Source organism: Squalius cephalus (genome assembly GCF_949319135.1).
Source record: "Squalius cephalus genome assembly, chromosome: 2".
Taxonomy (NCBI): Eukaryota; Metazoa; Chordata; class Actinopteri; order Cypriniformes; family Leuciscidae; genus Squalius; species Squalius cephalus.
In genome coordinates, this window is record NC_137123.1 from 52,199,426 (window position 1) to 52,218,320 (window position 18,895).

The following is an 18,895-nucleotide window of genomic DNA, read 5'->3' on the forward strand; positions in this document are numbered from 1 at the left end:
AAACAGTTTCAAGTAGAACATTATAGTTATTATGCTGTGTACTTTATATTGTTAATTAAACAATCTGAAGAATTGATGAAATGATATAGCTATTTTTTTTATACATGACCATCATCATGACTGATTTTTCTCATAGTATTAAAAAAGTTGGCTTAATATTCACCTGACATTAGTCGATCTGTCTAATTTTGAACAGATTTAAGACTAAAAATCCCATTGTTTCAGAATTCAATGTCACTTCTCTCTGTGTCGTCCCTACCGTCTGTGAGACATCTAGTGTCAGAAGAGACTTGAGCTGGGTTTTAGTATTGAAAGTTAAGACTATACTTTCAGGGATCATTTCTATAGTTTTTAACTTGGAAGTGCATTTCTAAAGTGACGAGTCTCCCAACCCACGATGAAGAGCTTTGATGCTCTTTTCTGAGCGTGAATCGGGTGTAGAGTAATGATTTACTTCATAAACTCTGCATCATTGATGAACGTTCCTTACTGTATTATACAGTGAGGAGGAAAGGGGTATGATCAGAGTGGTTTTAAGAAATGGTGAAAGATAGAATGTTATAATTATTTACAGAAATATTTTTTAAAAAAAAAAAGAATTTTTCTGGTATAAGAGATGTACTAATATGTCTTGTGTTGTAATAATTGACAAACTGTTTAAAGTAGACAATTATAGTTAATATGCTGTAAATACTGTATATTGTTAATTAAACATATAATCTGAAGCATTGATGAAATGATATAGCTATATTTTTTATACATGACCATCATGACTGATTTTTCTCATAGTATTAAAAAAAGTTTGCTTAATATTCACCTGACATTAGTCGATCTGTCTAATTTTGAACAGATTTAAGACTAAAAATCCCATTGTTTCAGAATTCAATGTCACTTCTCTCTGTGTCGTCCCTACCGTCTGTGAGACATCTAGTGTCAGAAGAGACTCGAGCTGGGTTTTTAAAAGAAAGTTAAGACTATACTTTCAGGGATCATTTCTATAGTTTTTAACTTGGAAGTGCATTTCTAAAGTGACGAGTCTCCCAACCCACGATGAAGAGCTTTGATACTCTTTTCTAAGCGTGAATCGGGTGTAGAGTAATGATTTACTTCATAAGCTCTGCATCATTGATGAACGTTCCTTGCTGTATTATACAGTAAGGAGGAAAGGGGTATGATCAGAGTGGTTTATTTAATTTTGTAATAATAGTTGCAGCTTTTAATATAATATGGGAATTATAAAAAAGTTGAACTGGGAAGGACAGCTAATATTCAAATAATGACTAAGAATTTGTAATAGTGTTGAAAGCAGTAGTTTATATACTGTAGTTAAAATGTGTTATTGGTTTTAAACATTGACATTTTGAGACATTGAGACAAATCTTTTTTTATTTGTGCGAGTTTTAATTTATCTTTATTTTATGTCGTTTTTCATGATGACGTTCATATATCTGTGCTTATGGTTCTAACTTTCTGTGCGGAAAGTAAAGTTATTGCTGTTGATTAGATTACAAATAATCTGCAGCAATGGCATTTCATTATGTTTTATTTTCGAATCTATGACAATGATGAGTGTGAAGATTAAGTTTGTATTTTATCAAGGAACAGTTCTGTTAAAATATTTTGACCTTGTAAAGCCTTTTTTTTTAATGCATATGTGTTTTATGTTTTGTATCATATTTGATACATCAGGATTTTAGGGCCTTATAGTGTGATATAGTGGGAATATGGAGCTTACACTCAAGGAGAGAAACAAATATATATGCTATTTCTGTTCAAAGATGAAATTCTGATAGCTTGTAAATCAATGAGATCGATGACAACAGCACAGCAGGCTACTTACATAAAATGCATATAAATATCAGTTGTCACTCTATATCTCCCAATAATACGTGTTCGTTTTATGATCAAAGCTCTGCAGTTTTAATTGTGAGGGGCTAAACATATAATCCACTGCCATAATGATGATTGAAAGATAAAGTGTTCCTTAAAGGCATGTTGTATCATTTGATACATTATAACATGATTAGTATGAGCTATCAATTAAAGGGCAGAAAACATGTAGAAAATTTTGATAATTGTTTCGTCCCTAAAGTGGCTAAGGGCATGAGGGCATAAATTATCAACATATTCTAAATTAAACATTTAGACATTCGTCTTAAACATTCATGTATTCAATATGACAATAGGTTCTATAGAGGTAAACCATGATCCAGTGCGGTAAGTTAACTATTAACACACCTATGTGAACTCCACACTTACAATCATCCATAACACACCTAAAGTTCACCCAAAAATTTAAATTCTGTCATTAATTACTCACCCTGATGTCATCCAAACCCATAAAACTTTCTTTTATCTTCTGAACACAAAGGAAAATCTTTTTTGATGAAATCTGAGAGCTTTCTGTCCACCATAGACATCGCTTGATGACAATGAATCATTGGTTCTTGCACGTCAAGCGAACATGCTTGAGCTTCCTGTTTACATCTTGTAGTGTGTTTGAGCTTCCGAAAGAACCAATGAGGTTCATTCTCGTGTTACACAGCACGTTTGAGCTTCAGTGAGAACCGATGAGGTTCATTCTCGTGTTACGCAGCACCTTTGAGCTTCAGTGAGAACCAATGAGGTTCATTCTCGTGTTACGCAGCACCTTTGAGCTTCAGCGAGAACCAATGAGGTTCATTCTCGTGTTACGCAGCACGTTTGAGCTTCAGTGAGAACCGATGAGGTTCATTCTCGTGTTACGCAGCACCTTTGAGCTTCAGCGAGAACCAATGAGGTTCATTCTCGCGTTACACAGCACGTTTGAGCTTCAGTGAGAACCGATGAGGTTCATTCTCGTGTTACGCAGCACCTTTGAGCTTCAGCGAGAACCAATGAGGTTCATTCTCGTGTTACACAGCACGTTTGAGCTTCAGTGAGAACCAATGAGGTTCATTCTCGCGTTACGCAGCACGTTTGAGCTTCAGCAAGAACCAATGAGGTTCATTCTCGTGTTACGCAGCACGTTTGAGCTTCAGCGAGAACCAATGAGGTTCATTCTCGTGTTACGCAGCACGTTTGAGCTTCAGCGAGAACCAATGAGGTTCATTCTCGTGTTACGCAGCATGTTTGAGCTTCAGTGAGAACCGATGAGGTTCTTTCTCGTGTGTTACGCAGCACGTTTGAGCTTCAGTGAGAACCAATGAGGTTCATTCTCGTGTTACGCAGCATGTTTGAGCTTCAGTGAGAACCGATGAGGTTCTTTCTCGTGTGTTACGCAGCACCTTTGAGCTTCAGCGAGAACCGATGAGGTTCTTTCTCGTGTGTTACGCAGCACGTTTGAGCTTCAGCAAGAACCAATGAGGTTCATTCTCGTGTTACGCAGCACGTTTGAGCTTCAGCAAGAACCAGTGAGGTTCATTCTCGTGTTACACAGCACGTTTGAGCTTCAGTGAGAACCGATGAGGTTCATTCTCGTGTTACGCAGCACCTTTGAGCTTCAGTGAGAACCAATGAGGTTCATTCTCGTGTTACACAGCACGTTTGAGCTTCAGTGAGAACCGATGAGGTTCATTCTCGTGTTACGCAGCACCTTTGAGCTTCAGCGAGAACCAATGAGGTTCATTCTCGTGTTACACAGCACGTTTGAGCTTCAGTGAGAACCGATGAGGTTCATTCTCGTGTTACGCAGCACCTTTGAGCTTCAGCGAGAACCAATGAGGTTCATTCTCGTGTTACACAGCACGTTTGAGCTTCAGTGAGAACCGATGAGGTTCATTCTCGTGTTACGCAGCACCTTTGAGCTTCAGTGAGAACCAATGAGGTTCATTCTCGTGTTACGCAGCACCTTTGAGCTTCAGCGAGAACCAATGAGGTTCATTCTCGTGTTACGCAGCACGTTTGAGCTTCAGTGAGAACCGATGAGGTTCATTCTCGTGTTACGCAGCACCTTTGAGCTTCAGTGAGAACCAATGAGGTTCATTCTCGTGTTACGCAGCACCTTTGAGCTTCAGCGAGAACCAATGAGGTTCATTCTCGTGTTACGCAGCACGTTTGAGCTTCAGTGAGAACCGATGAGGTTCATTCTCGTGTTACGCAGCACCTTTGAGCTTCAGCGAGAACCAATGAGGTTCATTCTCGTGTTACACAGCACGTTTGAGCTTCAGTGAGAACCAATGAGGTTCATTCTCGCGTTACGCAGCACGTTTGAGCTTCAGCAAGAACCAATGAGGTTCATTCTCGTGTTACGCAGCACGTTTGAGCTTCAGCGAGAACCAATGAGGTTCATTCTCGTGTTACGCAGCACGTTTGAGCTTCAGCGAGAACCAATGAGGTTCATTCTCGTGTTACGCAGCATGTTTGAGCTTCAGTGAGAACCGATGAGGTTCTTTCTCGTGTGTTACGCAGCACGTTTGAGCTTCAGTGAGAACCAATGAGGTTCATTCTCGTGTTACGCAGCATGTTTGAGCTTCAGTGAGAACCGATGAGGTTCTTTCTCGTGTGTTACGCAGCACCTTTGAGCTTCAGCGAGAACCGATGAGGTTCTTTCTCGTGTTACGCAGCACCTTTGAGCTTCAGCGAGAACCAATGAGGTTCATTCTCGTGTTACACAGCACGTTTGAGCTTCAGTGAGAACCAATGAGGTTCATTCTCGCGTTACGCAGCACGTTTGAGCTTCAGCAAGAACCAATGAGGTTCATTCTCGTGTTACGCAGCACGTTTGAGCTTCAGCAAGAACCAGTGAGGTTCATTCTCGTGTTACACAGCACGTTTGAGCTTCAGTGAGAACCGATGAGGTTCATTCTCGTGTTACGCAGCACCTTTGAGCTTCAGTGAGAACCAATGAGGTTCATTCTCGTGTTACGCAGCACCTTTGAGCTTCAGCGAGAACCAATGAGGTTCATTCTCGTGTTACGCAGCACGTTTGAGCTTCAGTGAGAACCGATGAGGTTCATTCTCGTGTTACGCAGCACCTTTGAGCTTCAGCGAGAACCAATGAGGTTCATTCTCGTGTTACACAGCACGTTTGAGCTTCAGTGAGAACCAATGAGGTTCATTCTCGCGTTACGCAGCACGTTTGAGCTTCAGCAAGAACCAATGAGGTTCATTCTCGTGTTACGCAGCACGTTTGAGCTTCAGCGAGAACCAATGAGGTTCATTCTCGTGTTACGCAGCACGTTTGAGCTTCAGCGAGAACCAATGAGGTTCATTCTCGTGTTACGCAGCATGTTTGAGCTTCAGTGAGAACCGATGAGGTTCATTCTCGTGTTACGCAGCACGTTTGAGCTTCAGCGAGAACCAATGAGGTTCATTCTCGTGTTACGCAGCATGTTTGAGCTTCAGTGAGAACCGATGAGGTTCTTTCTCGTGTGTTACGCAGCACCTTTGAGCTTCAGCGAGAACCGATGAGGTTCTTTCTCGTGTGTTACGCAGCACGTTTGAGCTTCAGCAAGAACCAATGAGGTTCATTCTCGTGTTACGCAGCACGTTTGAGCTTCAGCAAGAACCAGTGAGGTTCATTCTCGTGTTACGCAGCACGTTTGAGCTTCAGCGAGAACCAATGAGGTTCATTCTCGTGTTACGCAGCATGTTTGAGCTTCAGTGAGAACCGATGAGGTTCTTTCTCGTGTGTTACGCAGCACGTTTGAGCTTCAGTGAGAACCAATGAGGTTCATTCTCGTGTTACGCAGCACGTTTGAGCTTCAGTGAGAACCAATGAGGTTCATTCTCGCGTTACGCAGCACGTTTGAGCTTCAGCAAGAACCAATGAGGTTCATTCTCGTGTGTTACGCAGCACGTTTGAGCTTCAGTGAGAACCGATGAGGTTCTTTCTCGCGTTACGCAGCACGTTTGAGCTTCAGCAAGAACCAATGAGGTTCATTCTCGCGTTACGCAGCACGTTTGAGCTTCAGCAAGAACCAATGAGGTTCATTCTCGTGTGTTACACAGCACGTTTGAGCTTCAGCGAAAACCAATGAGGTTCATTCTCGTGTTGCGCAGCACGTTTGAGCTTCAGCAAGAACCAATGAGGTTCATTCTCGTGTTACGCAGCACGTTTGAGCTTCAGCGAGAACCAATGAGGTTCATTCTCGTGTTACGCAGCACGTTTGAGCTTCAGCAAGAACCAATGAGGTTCATTCTCGTGTGTTACGCAGCACGTTTGAGCTTCAGTGAGAACCGATGAGGTTCTTTCTCGTGTGTTACGCAGCACGTTTGAGCTTCAGTGAGAACCAATGAGGTTCATTCTCGTGTGTTACGCAGCACGTTTGAGCTTCAGTGAGAACCAATGAGGTTCATTCTCGCGTTACGCAGCAAGTTTGAGCTTCAGCAAGAACCAATGAGGTTCATTCTCGTGTGTTACGCAGCACGTTTGAGCTTCAGCGAAAACCAATGAGGTTCATTCTCGTGTTGCGCAACACGTTTGAGCTTCAGCAAGAACCAATGAGGTTCATTCTCGTGTTACGCAGCACGTTTGAGCTTCAGCGAGAACCAATGAGGTTCATTCTCGTGTTACGCAGCACGTTTGAGCTTCAGCGAGAACCAATGAGGTTCATTCTCGTGTTACACAGCATGTTTGAGCTTCAGCAAGAACCAATGAGGTTCATTCTTGCATTAGATGTCTAGCAAGCTCGGTTGGGCTTCTGTTTATGTTCGCTGATCAATGTTATGCGAACAAAAGCCTACATTAAATCTGTTTATCATATAGTGTCTCTATAGCAACAAGAAAAGTGACATCTGAATTCTATAACAATGGGATTTTTAGTCTTAAATCTGTTAAAATTACACTCACCATGGTCATATATAAGAAAATAACCACAACAATGTCAATGCTTCAAATTACGTGTTTAATCTAACCAATAACACATTTTATTAACAGCATATTAACTATTAATATCAATACTACTACAAATAATCAAACATTACTTAAGACAATTTAGTAATCTGTCCTTCTCAGTTAAACTTGTCTTTATAAATTCTTCCTCAAAATAAATTAAATACAGCATCTATTATTATAACATCATATAAACCACTCTGATCATACCCCTTTTCTCCTTACTGTATAATATAGTAAGGAACATTCATCAATGACGTAGAGCTTATGAAGTAAATCATTACTCTACACCCGATTCACGCTCAGAAAAGAGTATCAAAGCTCTTCATCGTGGGTTGGGAGACTCATCACTTTAGAAATGCACTTCCGAGTTAAAAACTATAGAAATGATCCCTGAAAGTATAGTCTTAACTTTCAATACTAAAACCCAGCTCAAGTCTCTTCTGACACTAGATGTCTCACAGACGGTAGGGACGACACAGAGAGAAGTGACATTGAATTCTGAAACAATGGGATTTTTAGTCTTAAATCTGTTCAAAATTAGACAGATTGACTAATATCAGGTGAATATTAAGCCAACTTTTTTTAATATTATGAGGAAAAAAATCAGTCATGATGGTCATGTATAAAAAAAATAGCTATATCATTTTATCAATTCTTCAGATTGTTTAATTAACAATATACAGTATTTACAGCACACTAATTATAATCTTCTGCTTGAAACTGTCAAATATTACAGTACAAAACACATCAACACATCTCTTACATCTAAAATTTAGATTGTAGATATTACTGCATGTAATAATATTATTCTATCTTTCACCGTTTCATAAAAACCACTCTGATCATACCCCTTTCCTCCTTACCGTATAATACAGTAAGGAACGTTCATCAATGATGCAGAGCTTATGAAGTAAATCATTACTCTACACCCGATTCACGCTCAGAAAAGAGTATCAAAGCTCTTCATCGTGGGTTGGGAGACTCGTCACTTTAGAAAATGCACTTCCAAGTTAAAAACTATAGAAATGATCCCTGAAAGTATAGTCTTAACTCTCTTCTAAAAACCCAGCTCGAGTCTCTTCTGACACTAGGTGTCTCACAGACGGTGTTCATTAGTTGGTCAATCGCACAGTACATGAAACAGCGATTAGAAAAGTAACATCTAAACCATTGGTATTTCCACAATCACTAACACTTCAACTATTTGTGACTTATATAAATATTGACTAATATCGGTGTTCAACTAGTAGACACAATTTCTCTGTTGAAATGAGACATATATTTCCACATACATGTGCTCACCATTATCACCGATGAGAAAAACAACACCATACTCAACCACATTCGAGTAGAATTTTTAACATTGTTCATTGTTTCGGTTGCATATTTAACTTAAATAACCTCAAATACTATTTATTTTTTACAGCAGAAACAATATAAATTAACGTATATTATGGTCACCTATACAGTTACCCATAATGCACGTCGAACTCTGGAAACAACATGTGACAAAGCAACCAATCAAGAGAGAGCATATGTGTTCCTCAATAAAAACGTAATATATAAGCATTTTAGACTTTCGGACACAATGTAATACACACGCACAAACACCCCCCCACACACAATAAAAATGCCAGTTATTATAAATATAAACATATTTGATTTGTTTCTTCTAAATCGTGAATTGGTACATCACTATCAAATGTCCGGAGAGAAATCGCCCATTCTGTATTGGTTCCGTCAAAAATTAAAGTTGTTTTTTTAATGTCACATATTACATATTCTATTTGTCACATAGGCCTATGTGTTTAAATTTTGAAAACTACACTTAATGTATTCTTAAGACATCTTTAATCTTTAGTCTTTAAGCTAACTTCAATAACCAAATACAGTCAACAGCACGTTTCATATCACGCACGGGGCAAATAATTGGAACATACGAAAGTCATCAAACCTTTAATGAAAACATAAATGTTCATTCATTTGTTCATATGTATCGATTTTTTTATGTCTTTGCTAAGTTTCAGAATTATTTTGATGATCTAAATCGAAATTATTCACCTTTATATTTGTCTAAAAAAAGGAAAACAGCCCATTTCTGATATATTTGTATAATAATATTAATTATAATAAATAATATTCGAATAGGGACCTATGTAGCCTACAGACTACATTAAATTTTAATATATGCCTATAGGTCATGCAGAATCATTGGAGACAATCTTGAACACAGTTTTCATCATAGGCATATGGACCACTTTATTGACTTGAATAACACTGTTATGGAATTTCAAGTCTATTTGTCAAGTACTTTAATTACAGTCTTATTGTGCTTAGACTGTGCTGTTAATTGCCTTAGATGGCAAGACAACCTTATACAATCTTTGTACAGCCATACCTGTTCAAAAATAAATAAATTGTATGAGAAAAAATAATACTTTTTTTTTATATTAAGGCAATGATCATTATTGCTACATGAACTAATCACTTTCAAAAACAAATAACAAAGTATTACCCTTTTCACACAGTATAATTCGGTGCATTTAAACAATCTTGACAGATAACAGCGATCAATAAATATGATTAATAGTTTTGTTTGTAATGGGCATAATAAAATGCAAGGTACAATATAGTATAAATATAATTAATAAAAGGCTATAATGAGTAGCTCATCCTACTTAAAACATCTCCATTAAAAATGCAAGAAAATTGTCTCTTTACAGGACACATTTGAGTAACTTCAACACATACAAAAATTGAACTTCTACCAACTGAAACTCAGTTACAAGGCCGTCCTCCAGGTTACATGCAAACAAGATTAATAGCAGATTACAGAACAAAGTTTGATCGTGCAGATGTGCAGATACTAAAACATGCAGAGCAGAGCGCTGAATGCAGGGACACTATCCCAATCCGAGTTTCCCAAGGTTTCAAGATCAACAGAGGATGAGGTAGATCTCATGATGGAATCTCTAGCACTACGCCTTCTCTCTCAAACATTTCCAGAGCAGTTTCCTTCTGAGAAATAAAAGCCACATTCCTCGTTCACCTGGTGCAATGGGGAAATGGAAAGGAACCAATTAAAAACTTTCACTTATTAAATCATCAGATTTTCCAGTAAAACATGCAGGCTATAACACAGACAGTAAGATATATATATACACACACTATTGTTGAAAAGTTTGGAGCCAGTGAGATTTTATTTATTTATTTAAAAAATAAAAGAATACTTTTATTCAGCAAAGTTGCATTAAATTGACTAAAAGTGATGGTAAAGACCTTTACATTGTTACAAAAAAATTAGATTTAAAATAAATTATTTTGCAGGTTAATATTAAGTGGCACAACCATAAAAGGTTGTGGAGAAATGATGCTGAAAATTCAGATTTACCATCACAGGAATAATTTACATTTTAAAATATAATAAAATAGAAATAGTTTTTTAATATAGCTATAGCTATATTATTTTAATAATATTGATGTTTATATTTTGCTCAAACAAACAGTCTTAGTGAGCACAAGAGACTTTTTAAAAACATTTTAATAATCTAAGATAAAAAAAAAAAAATCTACTTGTTGAATGGTACTTGAACTTTTAAACAGTAGTGGTAGCGTGTGTACATATATATATATTATGTGTGTAAGTGTGTGTGTTTGGTTACTTATCTGCCTGCCAGTTCCTTCTTCATACATGATCTAAATGAAGTGAAACGCTCTAAAGCCTTATAGCCCTGTAGTTAGGAGAAAAACAAAATGAGAGAATGATTCATTACTTCAGTAGTTGACAAAACAGCATTTTTTTTTTCATTTTTATTAACTATAAACAATAACTTCTTAAAACCTTTTAAAAAAATCACAAATGTTCATTAATAAATGATGCTGCAGAAACAAATTCGCTGCTAGCATTGATCAATATCAGAAGAAAATGTTATACTTATTTGACAGCGGATTTAGGATCTAGGCCTAAATGTTGATTAAAAAAACCCTACAGGGAGGTTTCATTGTACAGACATAGCTACTGAACACTAGATGGCACTATAGTTGCAGTGATTCTGCCCATCCATACCTCCCTGAATTACACTCAAAACATCAGAATGTATCTAACTGATGTAATTAACTCAGTAAGGTAAAGAATGATGTACCTCTTTTTCCCCTACACCTCTTTCTTACCCTGCCTCCACGGTGCAGACGGTCCTTCATTATACCAATGAACTCTTTGTAACTGAGCTGATCATCGTGATCCACATCAAATATCTTGAAAATGGTGTTAACCAGGTGACGGGTCAGTTTAAGGCCTGTTGCGACATACACCGCCCGAGCAAACTCATCTGGAAGACGGAGAGTGACACACATTCAGAAGATATAATGGATCTGCTCTACAAAACAAACACTCAATGTGCTGGTAAATTATGTGCAAATTTGTTTCTAATTAAACATGATCAGTTCATTTCAGTCTTCTTAATCTCTACAGATTTTGAGTAGAACGTAAAGTATGTGGACCCTTAAGCCACACTCAAGTTAGATAACATATCAAACCAATATTAAAATTTGTTTTGAAAAATGATATAGGCTTTTCAAGCGTGAGACCACTATAAAGAGAAAAATGTTTAAATCAAAATGCTTTTATTAGAAAAAATATCCAGCATAACAATCTAAATGAAAAGTTGAATTTAAAAAACGGGTCTGAATTTGAATGTTTTCTAAAAAAAAAAAAAAAAAAAGTTCAAGGTTTAAATTAGATTTTCTATGTGGTCTCGTGTTTTTTTGGATCCCACTGTGTATTTTATATATGTGTTAAATGCTAGTATTTGTGAATCCCAATGCATTCACCTTGTCCAATGGAACGGCAAGCAAAGTTGTACATCTGCATGGCGATGGCAAAGTCTTCAAGGTTATTGAGAAACTGAAAGAAAGACCTGAACTCTTCGAAGGTGATGCCCTGATCATGAAAAGAAAGAAATGAGCAAAAAGAAACAGAAATATTTTAATCTGAGACATCCAATCTAACAGACAGAGCTGCCATCAACTGACGTTACATTCCATTCCATTTCAAAGAGGATCTGTAAGAGACATGACATCACGCAGAATACACAAGCGGCGTTGTCATTTCATTCTCGAGCAAATCGGGTAATGCAATGATGGACAGAAGGAAATCAACATGTTGATATATGCAAAAGAAATCAGACTCTGTGCCACTCATGCTTGTTTGCTGATGCATGTTCAGCTCTTTGTGCTCTGCCACACTGCATACAATGATACATGCAACGATTAAAGGCATGAGTCATTTTACAGCACAATGTCATAAAATTGTCAGCCTGTCTGAATGCGGAGAAGCGAAAACAAACTGCATGACATCATAGACTGGAATCAAAGAGATAACTTACAATTTGACTGGCATCAGAACACCAAGAAACTCTTAAATACACCGCTCAAAAGTTTGGGGTCGGTAAGATTTTCTCTTATGCTTACCAAGGATGCATTTATTTGATCAAAAATGCAGGAAAAATAGAAATATTGTGAAATATTATTACAATTTATGATAACTGTTTTCTTTTTAAATATATATTTTAAAGTGTAATTATTTTCTTGTGATGGTACAGCTGAATTTTCAGCATCATTACTCCAGTCTTCCGTGTCACGTGATCCTTCAAAAATCATTCTAATATGCTGATTTGTTGCTGAGGAAAACATTTATTTATCAATGTGGAGAACAGCTTAATATTTGAAATAGAAATGTTTGTAACAATGTAAATGTATTTAGGTAATTTTGAACAATTCAATGAGTCCTTAATAATTAAAAGTATTAATTTCTTTTAGAAAAAAAATAATAATTCCTGACCCCAAACTTTTGAACAATAGTCAACAAAACTTAAAAGTTTTACATTAAAAACCCAAAAATGAAATCTGTGCAATCATTTATTCCCCCTCATGTCGTTCCAGCCCTGCATTTCTTTCTTCTGTGAGACATATTTCGAAGAACTTTTAGACAAAATCCAAAATATCTTCTTTTGTGTTCCACAGAAGAAAGAAAGTCATACAAGTATGACATGAGAGTGCGCACTTTTCCATTTTTTTTTATTTAATGCACAGAATCCTGCAGTAATATACTCCTGTCTGTCAAACCAAATCTATGATTAAATCTTTCACCTGAGGGTGTCAAGATGTATTAACACAGACCTGCTTTTTGGTTAAAGAAGAAGATAAAGGGTAATGAGGTAGAAAATACCCTAAACAAACACAGGAAAGGGTTGTCACAGCTATGGTAATCCACGTAAACCTTAAAACTAGTTTTTAACATAGTTCTAGTTACACATTAAGTTTAACTGAGAGTTAGGTTTGAGGTCAGGATTTATGTGATGTTTAAAGCTGAATTTTTGTTTGATTGTGTTGAGGACTTGGTACTCATGGTGGAAAACCATAAAATGCCATACAAGTGTGTTTAGGGTTTATTCTGTGGGAATTCGAGAGGGGGTGAAGTCATTCTAGCCAAATGTACAAACTGCTCAAAGGGGCCCCAAAACTTGATACCCTCAACACAAACAGATCCCTCAGATGGGACTGGGAAAGAGCTAAAAGAAAGCAGTCAGGCATGGAGAAACCTACATCAGGTGACCCTCTATAGAGGGGCAGCATGACAATCTGATTTCAAACACAAACTTTGCCCCAAGCACATATGCACACCGAACCCACACAAATACAATGGGCGAAAAAGTATTTGGACACCTCACTTAAAAAGTAATGGGATTTCTTTATATACATTCAAGACTGACAGATATGTAGATGGGTATGGAGGTAGGTAGGATAGGTAGCTAGACAGGTAGGTAGACAAGTAGGTAGGTAGAGAGGTAGGTAAGTAGGGCAGGTAGGTAAACAGTTAGATAGGTAGACAGGTAGGTATGCAAGCAGATCTATAGACAGGTAGACTGGTAGGCAAGTAGACAAGTTTACATGTAGGTAGGCATACAGACAGGTAGGTAGGTATGGTAGGGTAGGGTTGGTAGACGTACGTAGGCAGACAGGTAGGTAGGTAGGGCAGATAGGTAGACAGGTAAGGTAAGGAAGGGTAGGGTAGGTGGGTAGACATGTACATAGGCAGACAGATAGGTAGACAAGTAGACATGTACAGTAGGTAAGTATACAGGTGGGTACACAGAAAGGTAGGTAGGTAGACGTACGTAGGTAGACAGGTTGGTAGGTTGGTAGGTAGGGCAGTTATGTAGACAAGTAGACATGTAGGTAGGCAATAGGCAGACAGGTAGGTAGATAGGGTATGGTAAGTAGGTAAGGTAGGCATGTATGTAGGCAGACAGGTAGGTAGATAGGGTATGGTAAGTAGGTAAGGTAGGCATGTATGTAGGCAGACAGGTAGGTAGGTAGGGCAGGTAGGTAGACAAATAGACATGTAGGTAGGCAGACAGGTAGGTAGATAGGGTATGGTAAGAAGGTAAGGTAGGCATGTATGTAGGCAGACAGGTAGGTAGATAGGGTATGGTAAGTAGGTAAGGTAGGCATGTATGTAGGCAGACAGGTAGGTAGATAGGGTATGGTAAGAAGGTAAGGTAGGCATGTATGTAGGCAGACAGGTAGGTAGATAGGGTATGGTAAGTAGGTAAGGTAGGCATGTATGTAGGCAGACAGGTAGGTAGATAGGGTATGGTAAGTAGGTAAGGCAGGCATGTACGTAGGCAGACAGGTAGGTAGGTAGGGCAGGTAGGTAGACAAGTAGACATGTAGGTAGGCAGACAGGTAGGTAGATAGGGTATGGTAAGTAGGTAAGGCAGGCATGTACGTAGGCAGACAGGTAGGTAGGTAGGGAAGGTAGGTAAACTAGTAGGTAGGTTGGTAGGTGTACAGGTAGGTATGTAGACAGGTAGGCAGGACAGGTACGTTGTATACCCACATAGTAACATTTTGACGTCCCGGATCCGGCCCACATCTGGCACACGTGGAAAGATGATCTGGCCCACATGCAGCGTAGAATGACGGCCCTTGGGTGGCTCACTCATGTTTGCCAGATCTGGGCCACAAGCAGGCCATAGCAATGCCACATGTCAGCCAAGAGCAAAGAAATAAACCAGACCTGGACCTTATCTGAGCCACAAAATCTGTGTATATTAAATATTGAGTCGTCTCAGCCTTAATAAGCCTGTTAATAAGCAGAATCACTGGAGGAAAGAAGAGAACAGAAAAAAAGACAAGCAGAAACACAAGAACTACAACTGACTTCAGCCACAGCCTTAGATGAAATCAACTGAAGATAAAAGACGACGTTAAATATCTCAAGATCTCAGCAGAGGATTAAACAACTCCATAAACAGCATTACCAGCTTTACTGATTACTAACCAGATTGACTTCATTTCTGTCAGACGTCTACAAAAGTTTTTTTATTGAGAATTAACAAGGGTTTAACTCTAATGTATTTCATTAGAAGTTACGATAACAGTGATTAAGTGTTTCCATTAGTTGGGCACTTAACTCTTATTATAGCTTTAGTCTTTTTTGGCTGCTGTGACAAGTGTGTTTGTTAAACATATTTGCAGCAGCAAAGAAAGCTAAAGTGAACTGAGATCAGGTGATGGTGGTTACCTGTTGATGGCTTTATAATCATCATAAAATGATGATTTTAATCTAACAATAATGTTGTTCCATTAATACAATCATACTACAAACCCAGTGTTACTGCAGCATGAGATCCAGCAGTATTATAACAATCAGTTAAAATATTTTAACAAACATGAGCACAAAAACTTAACCTACGTTGACACACACAGATATCAACCATCAGCACACGAATCTCAACAATTCCACTCTGCATGTGGGCCAGATCATCATTCCACATCATTCCACGGGCCGGGGTCTGGGACGTTACAATGTTGCTATGTGGGTAGGTAGACATGTAGGTAGGGTAGGATAGATAGGTAGGCAGGACAGGTAGGTAGGATAGGTAGGTAGAAACATATTGCGGTAGTTTCCCACATTTTAAGTATGGATGAAGTGACCAAATAATTTTTGGGGCCCACTGTATAACTTAGTATAAATTTGTAAAAATGTTGGAAGGTCTCTCAGAACAAGATCATTTTAGCTGGTTGAAAGTAAATGTGAATTTACTTTCTTGAACATGTACCACAAGATCAAAGAGAGGGAAAACGATTGAAACACAAAATGACACATACAAATAACAAATCATAACACAATCTGATCAAGGACTGCGGGGCGACGGATCACTCCGGCAGGGACAAACCTTTGGTTTCTTCCAGTGTGTGATAAACAGAGATAACAGAGAGAATACAGGTAGTTTTTGTACACTGTAATAGAGCTGGAACTTGCTCTGCAACTTGTGCACTTAACAAGACCTTCTCCGACTCCATCATCATTATTTCTGTGTTAGTAAAGATATTAACATATTTTAACAGCAATCATGCCATAATACAGCATTACAATTCAAATTGCATACAGCAATTCAAAAATCTGTTTATGTTCATTAAGGTTTGCATGCTTTTTCAAATGTCTTTGGCCTTGTTCAGACAAGGCACAAATCCATTTTTTGGGGGTGTATCCATCTCAGATACATTTAGAATTTTTGTAATCAGCAAACAAGAATAAATTATAATTTTTTTACCAACCTGATCCAAATCACATTCAAAGGTGGCTGGAAAATCAATTATTATATCTCATGTCATATGTCTTAGTTGTCACACTGGATCATTGGTCTATAACTGTTCGAATTCACACATTTTTACCCACTCACCGGTGAGTGATTTTAGACAGCTTATTTATTAATCCGTGGAATACAATTATACCTCCAGTGCTTATATTACTAATTTACTCGTATTACTTACTGTAGCAAATGCATCATTACTACAGTAATCACTAATCAGTATAGATATACTGGACATTGACGACAGTATCTGAACAAACGGATCAGATTTCATCACTTACAAAATAACAGTCAATCCTAAAGATCGGATTAATGTGCAGTTTGAACAAAGCCTGTTTTTTTTTCAAGAATTAATATAATTGGCATGCAACAAAGAGACACATAATATAACATTTGTGTCAAGATATTTTAACATGAGATATTATGTCTAAAAACAAGACATTAAAACAACCAAGTCTGGGAAAGTCCAGTTCCACTTTACTGCAAAGTGTGGGTTTGACACTTGGTTCTTAAATAAACATGGTAATATAAAGAAAGATGGATGTCTGCAGCATAAAAGGGTTTAGTCGCATGTGTTGTGGAGAGGTGAGAATAGAGGGACTATAAGACTAAACGGCAGTTTACATGCAAGTGTCACACTCAAGGGTGAATGACTACTCAAAGTGTGGGAATGTGTGCATTTTGGGGCTGGATCACAGAATTATAGACATGGAACAAATGTGTGTGAGTGGACAAAATGTATTTGTTGTAGTATTTTTAAGATGATAAAATTCCTTGTGGAATTTGAGATTGAGATTTGAACCAGTAACCTTCTTGTACATGTAAAGCTGTTGAGAGGAGGGGTAACATGAAAGTGTGAGCGTGGGGGAGGTGGGCGTCACAGTTGTCCTACAACTTCTTTTCAGATGAAGTTAGCGGCTAGGTGACGTTACTCATTACCTTCTCATCTGGTATGCACTGCCGCACATTCTCCAGATAGCTGCGGATATCCTCTACGTTAGTGTAGCGCAGCAAGATTCGCGCAAAATCCTCCTCACTGATGGTGGTCATGCCTTTGGAATAGGTCAGGAATTCAATCTCCAACATCTCAGTTTGCAGGTTATCCATGAATCTGAAAGAACAATGACCGCAATAAGAGTTAAAGAATTAAAACCGCTAAGGAATTTAAACAACTTTGCTTTTTGCTCCACAAGGGAGCCAGGGTGGGCCTGGCCCATCCAATCAGGAGCTTGGCCCACCATGGCCCCACACCAAATAACAACCTATCACAAAATGACTTAGAAATTAGACCAACACACAAGAGCGATGGACAAAAACCTGACAAGTGTCTTGAAATAAAACATATGAACAGTGTCTTGAGGCTTGGTACCTGTAGCCTATACGTGGAATAACTTACTCTGTGTCGTTGAATTATTAGAAACATACTGCATTATTTTTCTTAGAATTCAATGGCTCATCATAAATTATTCCTTTTTTGTTTTTTGAAGCATTTTATTCCCTGCCTCAAACATACACGTATAATGGTAATATTTGACATGTGATATTAATTTTGAAGCATAAAACAAAATTGTATTATTGCATTTGTGACAGAATTGTCTAAATAGAAGCATAAAACAATAATTTGTGCTTCTAAAAATAGTATAGCAGGGTTACTAATAGTCCCTTTCAAAACCTGCCCCTTTTGTTATAAAATCTAAAATGACAAAATTGTTACAAAATCTGTTATGAGGAAAAATGAAAATGGCATTCAATTTTTTTGCAAAAATTAAATAAATAAATACAACTTGATACTGTTAACAGAACACCTCCGGCCCACCTTGCATCTCAGCTGGAGTCGGGCCTGTGTGCCAGGATGCTGTTATGTTGTTACTAGGGTGTATTGCAGGTGGTTTCTATGATGGCCATGTGTCTTTATGATATTAAGAGTTCCTAAATATGGCTTTGTATGTAATTCTATGCATTTCAATGGGATTGTTTTTCATCAGCATCAATATCTGTGAGAAAAAAAGGCTACCCAGTGCTACACCCCAGAAGTGCAAACAAAATGTCCTGTCACTTATAGTGACTGTTTATAACAAATTACATATTACATTTACTAATATTCATAAGTTTTGGATCAGTAAGATTTTTTTGAAAGAAATTAATAGTTTTATTCAGCAAAAATGCATTAAATTGAACAAAAGTGACAGCAAAACATTGATAATGTTAAACTGATAATGTAAAGGTTTCTATTTCAAATAAATGCTGTTCTTTTGAACTTTCTATTAATGCAAGAATGCTGAAAATAATGTATCCTGTTTTCACAAAAATATTAAGTATAGCACAACTGTTCTCAACCTAATGATACATGTTTCTTGAGCAGCAAATCAGCATATTAGAATGATTTCTGAAGGATCATAGAAGACTGGAGCAATGATGC

General features: G+C 37.8%; 2 protein-coding genes and 1 long non-coding RNA gene across 13 annotated transcripts in view; 2 read left to right on the forward strand and 1 right to left on the reverse strand.

The window, feature by feature from the left end:
* Positions 1 to 18,895, forward strand: part of mtmr7b (myotubularin related protein 7b) — a 189,577-nt gene that overhangs the window by 22,983 nt on the left and 147,699 nt on the right. The window lies entirely within an intron of this gene.
* micu3a (mitochondrial calcium uptake family, member 3a) overlaps positions 8,754 to 18,895 on the reverse strand; it is a 33,283-nt gene continuing 23,141 nt past the window's right edge. For 4 of the 10 annotated variants that reach the window (XM_079856942.1, XM_079856946.1, XM_079856944.1 and 1 more), the window contains 5 exons: positions 17,416 to 17,587; positions 11,648 to 11,756; positions 10,988 to 11,145; positions 10,484 to 10,548; positions 8,754 to 9,869 (listed from right to left, as the gene is read on the reverse strand). In XM_079856942.1, the coding sequence (XP_079713068.1) occupies positions 9,863 to 9,869; positions 10,484 to 10,548; positions 10,988 to 11,145; positions 11,648 to 11,756; positions 17,416 to 17,587 (511 nt within the window). In that variant the 3' untranslated portion in view covers positions 8,754 to 9,862. Of the gene's footprint in view, positions 9,870 to 10,479; positions 10,549 to 10,959; positions 11,146 to 11,647; positions 11,757 to 17,415; positions 17,588 to 18,895 lie in introns of all 10 variants that reach the window. The other 6 variants (XM_079856943.1, XM_079856947.1, XM_079856945.1 and 3 more) reach the window with 3 other exon arrangements.
* Positions 12,933 to 14,862, forward strand: LOC307150163. 2 transcript variants are annotated; one of them, XR_013819661.1, is made up of 3 exons: positions 12,933 to 14,223; positions 14,283 to 14,400; positions 14,652 to 14,862. It is a non-coding gene; the product is annotated as an uncharacterized lncRNA (long non-coding RNA). The 2 variants fall into 2 exon arrangements; XR_013819662.1 differs by having other exon boundaries at positions 12,933 to 13,654; positions 13,721 to 14,400.